Source organism: Mchenga conophoros, linkage group LG15 (genome assembly GCF_057382185.1).
Source record: "Mchenga conophoros isolate Kocher_MC1m ecotype Shallow Benthic linkage group LG15, M_conophoros_male_GT1.1, whole genome shotgun sequence".
Lineage (NCBI taxonomy): Eukaryota > Metazoa > Chordata > Actinopteri > Cichliformes > Cichlidae > Mchenga > Mchenga conophoros.
In genome coordinates, this window is record NC_140540.1 from 5,373,497 (window position 1) to 5,389,525 (window position 16,029).

A 16,029-nucleotide genomic window follows, 5' to 3' on the forward strand; every position below is an offset into this window, starting at 1 on the left:
GATTTAGAGCTCACGTTTAATATTGCGTCATGCGGTTTAAAAGCGGTTGAATTCTTGTGTCAGTGTGTGTACACTAAAATATGTAGGGTTTATATGCAGCACTTTTAACAAACACTGCAACTGCAGGAAATGTATTTATTTATTTCATTACTTCTGGAGGAATTCACAAAAGCTATGGGCTAACTTCAAAATATTGTTTCTGCATTTTAATTTCATCATAAAATGTAAATTGGCAAGACATCAAGAACAACGAATAGCGCGCCGTCGCTGGTGGGTGGTAGTTCGACTGGGCATGCGTACACTGTCCCTCTCATCTTCCTCCAACTTAAGAATGGTATGCGAAACGCGGCCGGTCGCAATAGTGTAGATAAAGTGAATTCAAAAGCTGCACTCAAGTCCACGGGGGTAAGTAAATTGACGCAACAGATACGGATAAGATTCTTAAACGTATTTTTATTTGTTGATTTGGTTTTATCTGGTTAGTAACGAATTTAACAATCGCTAGTGGCGAAATGGGTAACATTAGCCTGTTAGCTAACGTGCTGCTGTTAGCTAACTGCTACCGACTATTTCCTGGAGGCCTAAGCAAAGGCTGTACATGTAAATGTCCTAGTTACGATGTATGTAACAGTTTCCTATTCGCTATTCTGTAAACGTTGCTATCAACGTAAAGAATCGATGAAAAATGTAGATACTTAATTAAAGACGAATAGTTTGTGTTGGACCGTACTAAGCAAGCGCGTACACGAAACATGCCTCGACCTCTACTATTATACTTATTTGAGATAGACGGGCGCCAGGCCTAACTTCTGATTGAACTTTGATCATGGAAAAGACCTCCCGGCAACAACAAGGCCTCGAGGAGCAAACAAAGCTAAAGCTACTCGTTTTTTAAAGGAAATATTGCATTTAAAAAAAAAAAAAAAAAAAAATCCCCAAAGTAAAATTAAAAAAGAAAACAACTTTAGTATTAAGGTAGCTAAGCGAGAAGCTAAGAGTAAGCAACCGAGTACGCGGAATTATTTTTAGTAGTTAAATTAGGGCTGAAGCTTAAACTGGCACTGGTTTAATGTTAGAACAAGGAAGTAAACTGTTGCTTTAGCGGCTGTTTTTACTAGGGTTGACCCCTTTAGGCGTAAAGGAAGTAAAATAAAAAAAAATAGTTTGAAACGAAAAACATGCGTCGTGTTGCGTCAGATTTATAAGTATCATTTTAAGTAGTGAAGGTTCATGGCAAGTTTAAAATACAGCACGTTGTCAATAGTTGTGGAAAATTCTTTGTCAGAACTAAACTGGCTTAAATTGTGAGTTGAAAGTAATTTCTTGTTTGTAGATATTTTACCTATAACTGCAGTTCACACTTGGATATTTCTTACTTGTTTATTTTAGGCACCAAGTTCCTTATTATAATTGTACTTGACATTGTTTTTGTGCTGTCCTGACTAGTATCATTAAGTGCGTATTTTTAAAGAAATTATTGGAAACTCAGTGGATGTTTTTATTTATTGATTTATTTAAATGGTGGGAATACTTTAGCTTATTTCAGAGCTAGTTTTCTTAGTTTTTTTTTTTTGTTAAGTTGTACAAACCATTAATATTTCAGTAAACTGTAATAGTATTCGGTGTGTGGAAAAATCTATTTTCTTTTTCCTGAGTTTGTCTTTACTTTTTTTCTGTCCCAACAGACCTGAAAATCTCAGAGGGTACATTTCCTGGAATGCTGGATACTGAGTCCCCTGCCATGGAGAGCAATGGGGATGCCTTTCTTCCAGACCTTCCTGTCGTAGGCCAAGCGACTGACTGGTCAGTAGACCAGGTTGCTCCAGAGCCTCTCTCCAATGTCTTGCCTGAGGATTCAGATGTGTCTCAGGATGCCATGGGACAAGAGCAACAACCGGGTCAGCAAATGAATTCCACAGATCTGGGATCTGTGGAGAAGGCTGTGGAACAATTTCAACTTGCCAATGCTCAGCTCTTCCAAGAACACCCACCTCCACCACCGCCACCTCCTCCCCCTCCACAGCCCACAGAAGATGCACAGCAAGCAACAGAACCTGTAGGGTCTGAGCCTTGCAGCCAGGACATGAATATTGAGTCTGAATCCATTGGACAGACTGACAGTCAAGGTAACTTAAAACTTGTTTTTCAGTTGGCTCAATTGATTTAATAATAAATGCTTAGTCATGAAGTTGACTCTGGTCCAATTGTTAGTGTAACGTCGTAAGATTTAGCTAGTTTTCAACAAGCAACCAAGAAAGGTACTGTGTAGAATCAGCATAGTGTCTCTCTCTATTTTTTTCTGTCGGTGCTTACAGTAACTAATTTATTGAAAAGAAAACTGTCAACAAATGACACATTATGCACAAATCATAAACTGTAATTTTGTAGTTAAACTCACTTGATGATTCCTTGTCAACTTCTCTAGATGGGACAGAGGCTACACAGGTGGCAGAGGATGGCATGGAGCTAGAAGACCCATCCAAAGAAACAACAGAAGAAGCAGCTGTTCCTACAGATCCTGAACTGCCCTCAGAGTTTGAAAAGCTTTTTAAGGGAGTTGAGGAAAACCCAGAAGATTTCAATGCGTGGGTCTATCTGCTGCAGTATGTAGAACAAGAGGTAAACAGAAGGCACACACATTTACAAAACTGAGTGAAAATATATTCTTGTCCAATAAATTTGAACAGAAATTACTTGTAATGCTAAAAAGAGGTGGTTAAATTGTTGCAATTTGGTCTTTCTGCTTCTTTACAGAATGTCCTTACAGCAGTGAGGAAGGCATTTGATGTGTTTTTCCTACGTTACCCCTACTGCTATGGCTACTGGAAGAAGTATGCAGATATTGAGAAAAAGCATGGCAATGTACAAGTTGCAGAAGAAGTAAGTATGCCTCTTGTACTTTTGTACACGTGTTGCTCTTTTTTTTTTTTTTTTTTTTTTAACTTGGTGTGCCTGCTTTTCTGTGTCATCAATAACTGACCAGCTAGAATAATCTGTTAAGAACCAAAATTTGGGGCATAAAAACTCAGACTTTTATGAACAAACTCATTTTATTTATTTTTTTCCAAGGTGTACAGAAGAGGTTTGCAGGTCATCCCTCTCAGTGTCGACCTGTGGATCCACTATTTGACCTTCATCAAAGAGAATTCTGATCCTAATGACCCAGAGACTGAGGGGCGCATTCGAGCGTGAGTAAAGTCTTTATTTATATATATATATATAGACACACACACACACACTCTACTGTTTTACTTTCTTCTCAAATGTTAATGAGTTAATGAGACATTTCATGAATCTTTTTTCCTTTTTTGTTTTCCTATTAGCTCCTATGAGCATGCAGTGCTTGCAGCAGGCACTGACTTTCGCTCAGACCGTTTGTGGGAATCCTTCATAAACTGGGAGACAGAGCAGCAGAAGTTGGGTAACGTCACCGCCATCTATGACCGCATCTTGGGCATTCCAACCCAGCTGTATTCCCAGCACTTCCAGAGGTACAGTAAAAGAACAGTTTCCAGATTTGTTTGAAAGTTTGCATTCACTTGAGGAGTGTGTTATTAAAATCATCATAAAAGGCAAATATAAAGTTTTTAAAATTATAAAGTTTTTAAAATTACAAAGCCCCAAACCCAGTGATGGACATATCCTGTTCTGCAGTCTTGAAATGTTTGTTTTGGAACTGCACAAATAATAGTTTCTACCTCTGCCCATGGTCTGCTTGGTTGGTTTTGCTTAATCTTCCATCTTGAACAGCTTAACTGAAAGTTGATTTCATGCTTTGGTAAAGGAATAAATAGTCATGGTGCAAATCATTTTGAAAATTATAACATCATTGTATGAAAGAGCTGTGCACTGACATTTTCTTTTCTCTCTGCAGGTTCAAAGACCATGTGCAGACTAATCACCCCAGGCACTTCTTGTCAGAAGAGGAGTTTGTCCAGCTAAGGCTCGAGCTCTCTAAAGCCAGCCTGTCGGGAATGGTTGGTGACAGTGGAGAGTCACAAGTTGCTCAGGAGGAGCTTCCACCTGGTACAGAGGATCTTGCGGATCCTGCTAAGGTAAAACCTTCTCTGCCAATCCCGTAGGGGAAAAAAATTTATAAAATTGCTGCTTGCAGGGTTAGCAGGAGCTTGGATGTTATCCATGATGAAAGGGAAAAGATAATTTGCCTAGGTTTGAAGAGGTGTCTTTATGTCAGCAGCCAGGCCAATCAATGCCAGGTGGGATTCACGTTGGTATCCAGTCAGGGACTCGCCCTAAAACTTACAGGATCACCCGGGGCCCGTTGATCCCAGCACCTATACCCAGTGGCTGATATGCAGGGTGCATAAATACTTCTCCCCTCTGCAGGCTTCTTATCTCTGGTGATGTAAATCGTTGGCTGCAGGAATAGAAGTTTTTACATCAAGTGGAGAATGTGATACGGAGAAGCACAAATAAGGGTGCTAACCTTGTTTTTGTCTGTGTGTTTGTATGTAGAGAGTGACGGAGATTGAGAACATGCGCCACAAGGTGATTGAGGTGCGGCAGGAAGTTTTCAACCACAATGAACACGAAGTCAGCAAGCGCTGGGCCTTTGAAGAAGGGGTGGGTCTTGTTTTTTTTTCCCTTACTGATGTTTTATTCTTTCAGTCCCCCCCTCATTACTATCAAACTAATCAATTTGTGTTTCTTTAGATTAAGAGACCGTACTTCCACGTCAAAGCCTTGGAGAAGACTCAACTGAACAACTGGAAGGAGTACTTGGAGTTCGAAATTGAGAATGGGACTCCGGAGCGTGTGGTGGTTCTCTTCGAAAGATGCCTGATCGCCTGCGCTCTCTATGAGGAGTTTTGGATCAAGGTAAAGTGACCTTGAGCCTTTCCGACACTCCTGCTACCTCCCTGCACTTCCCCCATCAACGATGATATCACATCGACACAGTCCTGCACTCTTTGCGTGTAACGTTGATATGTGACTGTATCTGTTGTATTAGGGGATGGCCAGCTTGCCACACAAGATTTGACTGCAGCATATGCCAACTACTACGTTGCATCTTCTTCGTCTCCCACTACCTTACAGAAACTTATCTAATTGGTTCCATGAAGGTGCTGATGGGTTTACACAGAAAATTTCTAAAAACGATCTTGTCAATGAAGAAATTGCCTGTCTGTGAACTCAAAATGTAGTTTAAAAATGTCTTGTCTCTTTTGCCTTTCTTTCTTTCTTTCTTTCTTTCTTTCTTTCTTTTTTTTTTTTTTTTTTTTTTTTTTTTTTCCTCTGTCCTCTCCTGGCTTTCTTCCAACTTGCTTTCTCTTTTTCACTCTGAAGTATGCAAAATATCTAGAGGGATACAGCACTGAGGGTGTGAGACATGTCTACAAGAAGGCGTGTACCGTCCATCTGCCCAAGAAACCAGCCATCCACCTGCTGTGGGCAGCCTTTGAGGAGCAGCAGGGTGAGTACCTTAGTCAGTCAAAGCAGCATGCAAATTAAATGCAAAAGCAACATAAAGCATGGAGATCATGAATAAGAAACAAATGTGGAAAACTGCTCAGCTGACATTCCTCTTTCTTTTTTCTTCTTTTTTAACCCAGGCAGCATAGAGGAGGCTCAGAGCATCCTGAAGTCCCTGGAGGCATCGATCCCAGGTCTCGCCATGGTGCGCCTTCGGAGGGTCAGCCTGGAGCGTCGCCACGGAAACTTGGAGGAAGCTGAGGCGCTGTTGAGGGAGGCGATGGAGTCTGCGAAGAATGCTACTGAGACATCGTTCTATGCTGTGAAGCTGGCCAGGCAGCTGATGAAGGTGCAGAGGAGTCTGGGCAAGGCGAGGAAGGTGCTTCTGGATGCTATTGAAAAAGACCAGGTGAGAGAGGGTTGACTATATCAGATGGTCAACACATTATAGCATTGGTTGTGTTTCTCTTGCAATGAATTCTGTTCACATGATAAATATAACTGTGTTGCACTAGTTGTCAACTAAATTGTGTGTTTTGTGGTTTTTGTAGACGAGTCCAAAACTGTATCTAAACCTGCTTGAGCTGGAATACAATCGAGATGTGACCCAGAATGAGGCAGAGATCTTGGCTTGTTTTGACCGAGCCCTGAATAGCCCAATGCCTCTTGAATCACGACTCCTCTTTGCCCAGCGCAAAGTTGAGTTTCTTGAAGACTTTGGCAGCGATATTAATGCGTAAGTTGTTTTTAGTGGTAAAGGGAGAAATGAATACATTCATTCTTTGTTTTGTTTGTTTTTTTTTTTGTTTTTTTTTGTAAAGAGTCATGTTTATTCTTTTACATCTTTCAGCCTTGTTGCTGCCTATGAAGAACAACAGAAACTACAAAAAGAAAATGAATCGACAAAGAGGAAGGCCGAGAACGGGTATGACAGGTGGTTAATGAAACGCAGCGTCCATCACATCCCCACAAACACTTTCAGAAAATTTTCACACCCCCTTCTAACAAGGTTTTAGAAAGACACATGTGACGACTACTACTAGTCTATTTTCTAGAGCGTCTTGTATTTCTTGATATCTCAGTGAAAATCTACAAATTGGTTAGAACAACAGTAAAAACAACAAACTTGGCTGTAACTGCTGTTTCATTTGTCAGCTATAAGCTGGATCTTACTAATTTAAACTTTACCTCTCCAGCTCTCAGGAACCTGATGCTAAGAGGCAGCGTGTGGATGACGGCTCTGGTGCTGTAGCAAACATGACTGACATGCAGGCAAATGCCTCTGCCTACAACTATAACTGGTACCAGGTGGGTTACAGATCAGTTACATTTACAGCACTTAGAAATTAGTTTGTCACAAGAAGTATGTGTGGTCAGTTACAGCCCTTCTAACCCCCTCCCCCCACTTTTCTCTTTAGCAACAGTACGGTGGTTGGGGACAAAACTCCTGGGGGCAATACAACCAGTATGCCCAGTATAACCAGTACTACCCCCCTCCTTCTACATGATGGACAACATAGTGGCCTGACCATCCATTTGACCTTCTTACATCTTGGGACGGGGCTTCTTACCAAGACGTCATGGAGATTTCAAAAAGCTTTGTTCTTTTGTTTTATTTCTTCCCCTTTTCGCTGGTTCACAGTGTGCTAATCAACTTTACCACATATTGTAGCTCTTGATAGAAGTATATTTGGCCCTCTTTAGCAGTTATCAGTTCTTTAATTGCTACAGTCATTCTCTCCAGCACTGGCTTCTTTTTGGGGTTCTTGAATGCATGTTATTTGTTAAGGCAGATTTATTTTTTCCCTGTGTGACAAAGGCTTTTTCTTTTTGGAATTTCTAGGCCAGATGACTTAGTTTGCTCTCTGTCTTTGTGTTAAAGAACTTGTAAGGGGAAGCTTTCATTAATGTATCTGTCATCATTCTTCCCCCCCAATCACAAAGATTTGTAATAACTCATGGTTATGTTTCCCTAAAGAGCAACAAAGAGTTCCTTGTTTTTTATTTTGACTTGATTTCATAATAAAGAGATTGATATCCTTAAATGTTTTTTGTTTTGTTTTAAATAATTCACAAAGGGCTAGAATGAATATTGTCATTAGCTGTTTAGTTTACACTTTTACTGTCATTCAAAGTAAAACAACTTTTCCTTTCCAATATTCAATAGGCGGGAATGTAATTAAAATATGAAATATATTTGAATAATGGGTTTCCACAAAAGCTGAAATCCCTGACAAGCATTTCTAGATGCTGCACTGAGCCACGGTAACTGAATATAACAGTATACACGGTAACTGCCTTTAAAAACAACAAAAAAACCTTAATTTACATTTTGTTGTTCATTGGCAACTCATTCAATAATTACACTTTACGACAATAATTATGAGTACATTTTATATGAAAACATTTTCACCCACAACATACCCCAATAATGTGCAAAAAGCATTGCTAGTCAAGCTGAAGCTCGAGTGGTTTTTGAAGGATTGAAATTAAACTTTTTTTCCAGCTGTGTTTCAGGCAAAAACTGTCATAGAAGACAAAAATAAAGTTCAGGGGTTTTGAGGTTTGATATGAACATACAAAGTAAGCATAATAGATTTTCTCAAAGATAAATACACATTACATCTAGATATATGACAAAGTTAACATGTAGAACAGTTACAATGTAGTAGGATGAAGAATCTTTTGTGGTAAATATGAGCTCAAAGATAAATGAGATGTTCTCATGCCACTTTTGTGTTTCTGTAAAAATGAAGCTCTAATCTCAGCATCACATGAGCTCTGTACTGGTGCTGCTTCACAGCAAAAAACAAAAAAACCCAAAACCTTCTCAAAAAGTATATCACTGTTTAGCAGTTGGCTGAAATTATACAAATGAACTATCGTTTTGATCCTTATGTGAAAATGAGCCACACTTAAACCACTGAAATCATTGCTGAAGGTAACAGAATATTGTTATTGCCATGGGAGTCACATGCTGACATGCCACCCCAGGACTATTATCCACTCATATTCAAACAAACTTTTTAGTATTTTTTGTAAAGAAATAAACACAAGAATATGACGAGTATATAACCCTCTCCATGTGCAGTCAGTAATACTGAAGTGTAGGAGAAAAAAATAATTAAATGAAACATAATACATAAGACATAATTTGATGTTGGTTGTGGGACATTGGTATAAACCACAAGGACCAGGATTTCGTGAATAATTTAGTGTATATTAATTATATTAATGAGTCAAACAGTTTTAAAAACTTACCCCCCCCCCCCCCCTCTCCCCCATATTTGTTAATGTTAATTTCAAGAACAAAACTTAACAAAACCTTAACAAACAGGACACCGTGAGAATAAACAAACAAAATTTAATAAAATAAAATACAAATATCAGTAGAGCAGGCATTTCTGCAAAACATCAAAGAAAATAGATAAATACAACCTATGAAGATCACATGAACCCGTAAATATAACTGCTATACTAGAACAGATAAATCTGCGACACTACCAAAGTACAAGAGGCGTGGCCACCGCGTCCGACGAGCGTTACGTAAATCCGCACATGCGCTGTGTAGACCCTTAAACAGTCCTTTTTATGCCTAGCGTTGCACGACTAGCATCAAACGAGGTGAGAGCTGTGCACTTTTAATAAAAATTTCCCAGTTTGGCTTTGTCGTCACATGTTTTATCTTGCGATTGATGCACATATGTCATCCGTAACCATAAGTTTGGCTTTTTATTGACGAGTGAAGGTGTATTTCATATGTTTTTACTGGACTTTTACCATACGCGTGCCCCATGTGGCTAGCTAAGTTAGCATAGCTTTGGCTAGGACCCGGGAGAAGCTTCAGTTCAGCTCCCGGCGGCTGGTAGTGCATTATTTCTCCACAGTTTTAATAAGTTTCAGGTTACCACCGGAGATATTTACTTTGAGGATCATATGTGGGTTTCATATTCTATGAAGTATGAAGGCAAAGTGAAGGTTTGGTAGTCGGGATTTGTTATAATAAATTTTAATGCCGCAAGTATGTTTCCGCAATGATCGTCACGGTAGACATTTTTACTTGTCACACCAAGTAAAGCACACAGCATTTTCAAGGGATGCCAGCGTTTTATCAGATGTCCTAATTAGCAGTTATTGTAATTGATGTCAAAGTCCTTGTTATATAGTCAAGTCCAGTAAACATAAAATAGCTATGTTGGTAGTTGGACGTTACAGTTATGCTTTTATATGAAAACTAATAAAAGTTTTATCCATGACTAAAGATGCTTGGCCCTACCTTTTTTTTCTTTTTTTCCCCCAGCATCAAGATGCAGCTTTTCTTACGTGGCCAGAACACTCACACCCTTGAGGTGACTGGAGAGGAGACTGTCGGCCAGATCAAGGTAAAACTTGTACCAGTGTAAAAATTGTACCTTATTAATGGCAATATTGAATAAAGGATTATTATGAGAAAACCTGTTTGTGTCCCAGGCTCATGTCCAGGCTCTGGAAGGTCTCCTGGTTGAGGATCAGGTGCTGCTGCTTGCTGGGTGCCCTCTGGAGAATGATGCCTCTCTGGTGTCTTGCGGTGTCTCCGAGCACTGCACCCTGGAGGTAGCTGGCAGACTTCTGGGAGGTATGTGTGCATGACATGTAGCTATTCACATATTTGAATGTTTGTTTTCTTCGGGACTTCAAAACTTGGCACACCGAGGATGGCACCAATATAGTTTGTCTTAACAAAACCACCTTGATAGCATGATCTTTGTTTCTCTCTTTCACTTTACCAGGTAAGGTTCACGGCTCTCTGGCCCGTGCCGGAAAAGTGCGGGGACAGACTCCCAAAGTAAGTGTAACCTCACCTCTTCTTCTTCTTCAAAAAAAAATTCTGGGGGGACTCTGCCTTCAGCTATACTACAGACTACATCTGCTTTTACTTCACTTTTACAATGATGCCAATCCACTTATTTTTCTTCAGGTTGATAAGCAGGAGAAGAAGAAGAAGAAGACTGGCCGTGCTAAGCGCCGCATCCAGTACAACAGGCGCTTTGTGAATGTCGTTCCCACCTTCGGAAAGAAGAAGGGACCCAATGCCAACTCTTAAGTGGTTCACTGCCCCAAAGGAGAAACCGCATCATCACCTGTCAGTTTTTACCAAGTTAAATGTCATCCTGTACAAAATAAAAACAATTTTGACTTGGTCTAGATGAGTGATTTGTCCTGCAATGTAAATCTAGATCTTTAGCAAATAATCTTTGCGGTTTCTTAATAAAGACAATTGTCCTGTATTTGAGCCAAAGTTCATCTGTCTCTAGGAATTAATGCTAGCTAAAATTGGCAAATTTAGCTTTGAAGCTAAACTTCAGACACTGGATGCTTAGACCCTAAAGACGTGCATCACTGTACATGGAATACCTTAGTTTACATATTTAGAATGGTCTCGCACCTTATGGGTGCGACACAAAGTCTTGTATTTACAACTTATTAAAATCTTCCAGGAACAACAATTAGTAGTTGGCATAAAACTACTGGGAGGTTTTAGTACTTCGTACACCACACAAACTAGTTCTCTTAATACAGTTGACTTCAGGCTAAAGAACACGATGTAGACAGGTGCAATCTGTACAGTGACCGGTTAACTGAAATGAACAAATTTGGGGAAAATGATTTATTTCTGACATTGTACATGCAAAAGAACAAAAAGATAACATTTCACAGTCTCTTATATGTACATTATTAACAAGCCATTCCATGTTGTCCAAATCAAACTTTTTTTTTAAAATCCAATTGGTATATGTGTAATGCTATGCTAAAGCACAGGCATCCCAGGAATATTGCAATCCAAGACGCATGCTGATATCCCCCTCTACCTCAAGGCCTTTAATTAGGTGGGAATTCTTGAAATGTAGTGCATGCTTTGGGCTAATCCACAGACACCAGCTCGACCTCGAAAATCAGCTTTGCGTTGGGTGGAATTCTGGGAGAGGTAGAGTTAAGGAAAATTGGCTTTCATTTAATTATGTTAGTGTAAAACAATAAAGGAGGACAGTTATAAGCAAGAATCAAGCCACATTACAAGCTGAGCTCTGACCTTACGTGCAGACAGCTCGTGTAGTTTCATCACATCCCTTTAGAAATATTTCGATATTTATGAAACATGCACGCAGGGTACAAAATACCAAAGAGGGGAGGGAAAAAAGGATACTTGGACTCAGGGACGCCCTTCTTTCCATAAGCCCATTCAGGGTCAATCTCCAATCGAGCAGTTTCACCCTTGCTCATTGTCAGTAGGGCCTCATCCCACTGTGATGATTACAGACATTAGACATAGAAATAAAAGTTCAGAAAACTAAATGACAACAGCAGAGCAACTTACTCCTCTGATGACTTTGCCCAAGCCGACTTTGAAGCTGAGTGGTTTGGCCTGTTTCTTCTTTTTCGCCCCTGCAGATCGAAGACAACAAGGACAGATTCTTCATCGCTACATAGAGATTTTATCTACATAACTAAAAAGTACAAATTACTTAGTTTAACATTTTCAATAATGCAAAAGCACGACTAGCGACAGAGCATCACCTTACGAGTGCGATGTGGTCATACCTGTGGGAACATTGGTGTCAAAGACAGTCCCATCCTCTAAGGTTCCGGTGTACCAGCAGCTCACAGTGTCGCCCTTCTTTGGGAAGTTTGTCTTGTCGCCTTTTTTCAGCACTGATTTGGTGTACTTTGGAGGACCCTGAGAGAAGTAATGAAGCAGTAGTCAATAAATGTGAATAATCGCTGAGTGCTCACCAGAATCGGCCTTTTGTACTTTAGCATACAATGAAAAAATATTTCCCAATTCACATTATTATTACAGCATTTTTGAGTCTTCATGAGTACACCTGAATTTTTCACTCCAGTAACCATAATCTACACAACCAAAATCTGCACGCCCCCCCATTAACCAACATTGAGCATCAGTATCATGCACGTGGTTATAATACACTTATCCCCATGTGGGATATGCGAATGGACAAAAGAAATTACAACATATTATAGGTCTCCTTCTTTATATAAATGATGATATTAAAAAGTTGATATTTGATGGTGTGGATCAGTACCTCATCCACAACTTCTGTCTTGACATCTTTGGGTTTTTCTTCGACTTTCACAGCTTTAACCTTCTCCGTCACTTCTTCCACTGCTTCTGTGCCTTTAAACCTCTGCAAATCACACGTTTACACATTTTATGTTCGTTATCAAGGTTCATCATCGAGGCGGATGACAATCGTGACTTACTTTGCTCTCGAAGAGCTGATCGTAGGCGATAATCAGTTGCTCTTTCTTTGCAGTTTTGGCAACATTTTTGATGTTTCCGAGCAGCTTGTGCTCGTTGAGGAACTGAAATAACAACAAACGAACAGAAGGAGAAAGTTTAACTCGTTTGCGCTCAAGCCACGAGGAGCTGCGCAGGTCAAAGCCTAAGAGAAGCTGTTTGCATTCGTATTAATGTGCAGATAGTGCTGAACATTGTGCTCTGCTGTGCTGAAGCAAAGCATCCCATCGGAGCTAGCCGTGCTGCATGCTGCACTTCACAGTGAGAATTCAAACCGGTAACCTGCAGATATCCCAACCGGAATCCCGAGGAGACTAAAGGGAGAAACATACCGAGTGGGCCGCATTGTCCTGCAGGAACTTTATTATGTCTTTTTTGGACAAATCATCACTTTTGAGCTGCTCATCGCTCCATTCCCGTGTGGGCTCAGCCGCCATTTTGAGAGGCGAACTAGTGAACTTTGACCTCCGTGCGCAATATAAAACCGCGTTTTAACGTTTTCACACCAAATTACAATGAAAAAATTTTAATTCTATTTTTAAATGTATTTTTATTTTTTCCCGGATGACCTTTATTGCGAGTGCACGATAAGAAATGCGTTTCTGCACATTTTGCCGTGAAACGCGGAATAAAAGTTTAATGAAGAAATATAAGATACATTTGTATTGCTTATATTATCATCATATATATTAATATATATATTATATAGCCTCTCGCCCTGTGACAGCTGGGATAGGCTCCAGCGCCCCCCGCGACCCTGAAAAGGAGAAGCGGAAGCGAATGGATGGATGGATGGATATATTATATAGCGCAATATTGAAATAACTGCCTGATGTGTATACCGCCGTCTAGTGGACAACTAACTGTCCAATAGATATGACAGCAGTTACACACGTGACTTCTATCAAGATAACTAAAGCACTTATCTAATATATCCAGTTACACCGAGAACAAACTGTGTCTCCTCCACACAATAACATTAACAAGAGAATGCACACAGATCACTTCCTGCATGCATAGTTCATTTGGGCGTGTTAAGCATTTCTTTTTTAAATCTTTTGACCGTCTGCAGTGGAAGAGATGCAACACAGTCTACAGAGCAACACATCTATTGAATACCCCACTTAAACTTCCTGTGCATTGGGACTCTTCTTCCTCCGTATTTTTCAGGGGGATTGATGTCATTTGCTTCCATTTTCAAAGTAGCTCCCCCCGAATAGCCGGAGCCACTAAATGTAGGCTTGTGGGAAACAGGTTTCCTTTATCTGTTTATCTGTCTCCATATTGGCTACTTTAAAGACAACAACTGCTCTTCCTGCTGTCTCATTACAGTGTTATGCTCCTGGGAGCATTTTACCGGCATGGTTCAGGTCACCTGTCCCTGTAGAGAGAATGGCCACTACAAGTCAATGTAAAGTTGTTCTGAATGGTCCCTGTTATCCTCTAATGATGGAAGTGTTCTTTCATTTCAGGATGACCAGTTTGATAAGTATGAAAATGATGTATATTTCATACTGTGGTCATCCATGGTTGGACAGCACTCTGCTTCGCCATGAAAACATCAAAAGAGGAGTGTTCTGTTTTTTGGAAGACTGGTGCTCCTTATCTTATGTGTTCACGTTTCACAGGTTAAACCAATGTAATTAAGACGAGTGCAGCAATATAGACAAGTAGCCACAAGTAAAGAACATTTGATATGTTCTGGTTATGGTCTTTCTCTTGTAGGTGCTCTCAGTCTAACTACACACTTCCCAACCAGGCACAGGGTTATCCCACATAAGGACTTAGATGTGGATGACTTACAGCAAAGACCCCCCTCTCGCGTTTGTGATGTCTCTCTCAGAGCGAACACGCCGACCTCATCTATTACACCCTGTCCGTACGCCTCGAAATCACCTTCACCGACAGTGAGAGCGCAGCTTCAAAAGGCCTCACACGTGTCCCGTGACTGTCCTCGCTATCTCCTATTTATCAACAGCCTCGAAAAGCAGCGAGATGATAACGATTTTCCACCGCTACATTCAGCTGGAGAGCAGGGTTGCGAAGAGTCTTTACCCTGGTTGGTTTCCTGGCAACAAGAGGGACACTGGATGAAAAGCTCACAAGGAAGAGGAGAGGGATAATTATCTCTTTAGAGGAAATCTCTCAGGTCTCATTCCTTCTCCTTTATTGCCCGGGAGGGAAGGATTGTTACAATAGTGCAAACTGCAGAGATAAGTTGGCATAAAGAAAAAGAAAGGAAATCTGTAAAAAAGGGGGAAAATCCAGAATAAATTGAGCTTACTTGCCTCCTGATACTGTGTGTTTAAAAAATAAATACATTTTTATTTCATTTTACAGGTGACATCCTGAATCTGTCATGTGCACGTCTCACTTGGCCACTCTCGGTTTTTCATCTTCAGATACGGTTTATTTTTTATTCAGTAATCTTTTCTCTAAGAGTTCAGAAGTGTGTGGATGAAACTTTTATCGCAGGAAGTTTGGGGAGAAAAAAAGAAAGAAAAAACACCTGAGGTTCACGTCTGGCGCGTTGCTTTGCGATAAAGTTTTTTAAATTATTTATTTATTTCATTTTTTTTGCACAAGCAAAGCCGAGAAGCTTAAATGAGCTCACATATCAAGTGAGGGAGGAATTTAATTTGATGCAGCTCCTGAGAGCTCTTCACATCTACAGGTTATAGAGACAAGCGATACACATTCTCTTAGATGTGCCCCTCAGCACGGAGATTACAAACAATATAATCCTGCAGTAATATTTGCAGAAGTGTGTCCTTAGTTAAACTCCCTCTAACACTTGTTCTGTCAGATTTGGAACAGCTTTATCTTTGAATGTCGCCTCTTTTCTTTTCTATTTTCTTTTGTCTATTATGACATGAAATTGATTAGAAATGCTGCCAACAATGATTGATTAATTAATTATTTTCATGATTTTGAATGTAAGAGCTACATAAGCTTAAAGGCCCATTTTCAGGATCCACTACCATCCTGTAATGGCTACACAGCAGTGGCATGGTGTGCAATGCCAGTTAGTCACGTTACAAGGTGCACTACTCAGTGAAGCCTTTGTGAGCTCAGTTATATCCTAAAAAAACATGCTTTTTTTTCTGAACTTGTCAAGTGTTCTTGTTTTAAGAAATAAAAGCTTTTCGATGCTGGAAATTGCTGAAAAATGGAAGATGTCATTCAACTGTGCGTTATATTCCCTTACAGAACAGCGCGAACCGGCTCGTACAGGTGTTATTTAATAAAGGTGACAGCTGGGGACCTGTGAGATGTCTGTTTCCTAAGCTAGAGATTAA

The 16,029-nt window shown here is 40.1% G+C and overlaps 3 protein-coding genes across 4 annotated transcripts; 2 read left to right on the top strand and 1 right to left on the bottom strand.

Annotated features, from left to right (window-relative positions):
* The first annotated feature begins 283 nt into the window (after positions 1-283).
* prpf39 (PRP39 pre-mRNA processing factor 39 homolog (yeast)) lies at positions 284-7,478 on the top strand. 2 transcript variants are annotated; one of them, XM_085247157.1, is made up of 15 exons: positions 284-405; positions 1,686-2,126; positions 2,426-2,619; positions 2,755-2,880; positions 3,070-3,188; positions 3,324-3,491; positions 3,875-4,055; positions 4,477-4,584; positions 4,675-4,839; positions 5,308-5,434; positions 5,574-5,842; positions 5,985-6,169; positions 6,284-6,367; positions 6,630-6,741; positions 6,852-7,478. In XM_085247157.1, exons 2-15 carry the CDS (start codon positions 1,718-1,720, stop codon positions 6,939-6,941), a joined length of 2,337 nt encoding a protein of 778 aa, XP_085103283.1. In that variant the 5' UTR covers positions 284-405; positions 1,686-1,717; the 3' UTR covers positions 6,942-7,478. The 2 variants fall into 2 exon arrangements, with proteins under 2 accessions (XP_085103283.1, XP_085103284.1); XM_085247158.1 differs by having other exon boundaries at positions 6,284-6,358.
* A 1,481-nt stretch (positions 7,479-8,959) lies between these two features.
* On the top strand, positions 8,960-10,613 carry faua (FAU ubiquitin like and ribosomal protein S30 fusion a). Its single transcript, XM_085247020.1, has 5 exons — positions 8,960-9,057; positions 9,734-9,815; positions 9,904-10,048; positions 10,203-10,258; positions 10,391-10,613. Exons 2-5 carry the CDS (start codon positions 9,741-9,743, stop codon positions 10,514-10,516), a joined length of 402 nt encoding a protein of 133 aa, XP_085103146.1. The 5' UTR covers positions 8,960-9,057; positions 9,734-9,740; the 3' UTR covers positions 10,517-10,613.
* A 452-nt stretch (positions 10,614-11,065) lies between these two features.
* Positions 11,066-13,203, bottom strand: fkbp3 (FKBP prolyl isomerase 3). The gene is made up of 7 exons (XM_085247019.1): positions 13,063-13,203; positions 12,694-12,795; positions 12,516-12,617; positions 12,013-12,148; positions 11,789-11,856; positions 11,618-11,715; positions 11,066-11,389 (listed from the first exon to the last, which is right to left on the bottom strand). The coding sequence occupies exons 1-7, from the start codon at positions 13,165-13,167 to the stop codon at positions 11,335-11,337; spliced, it is 666 nt and encodes a 221-aa protein (XP_085103145.1). The 5' UTR covers positions 13,168-13,203; the 3' UTR covers positions 11,066-11,334.
* Between the last annotated feature and the right edge of the window lie 2,826 nt (positions 13,204-16,029).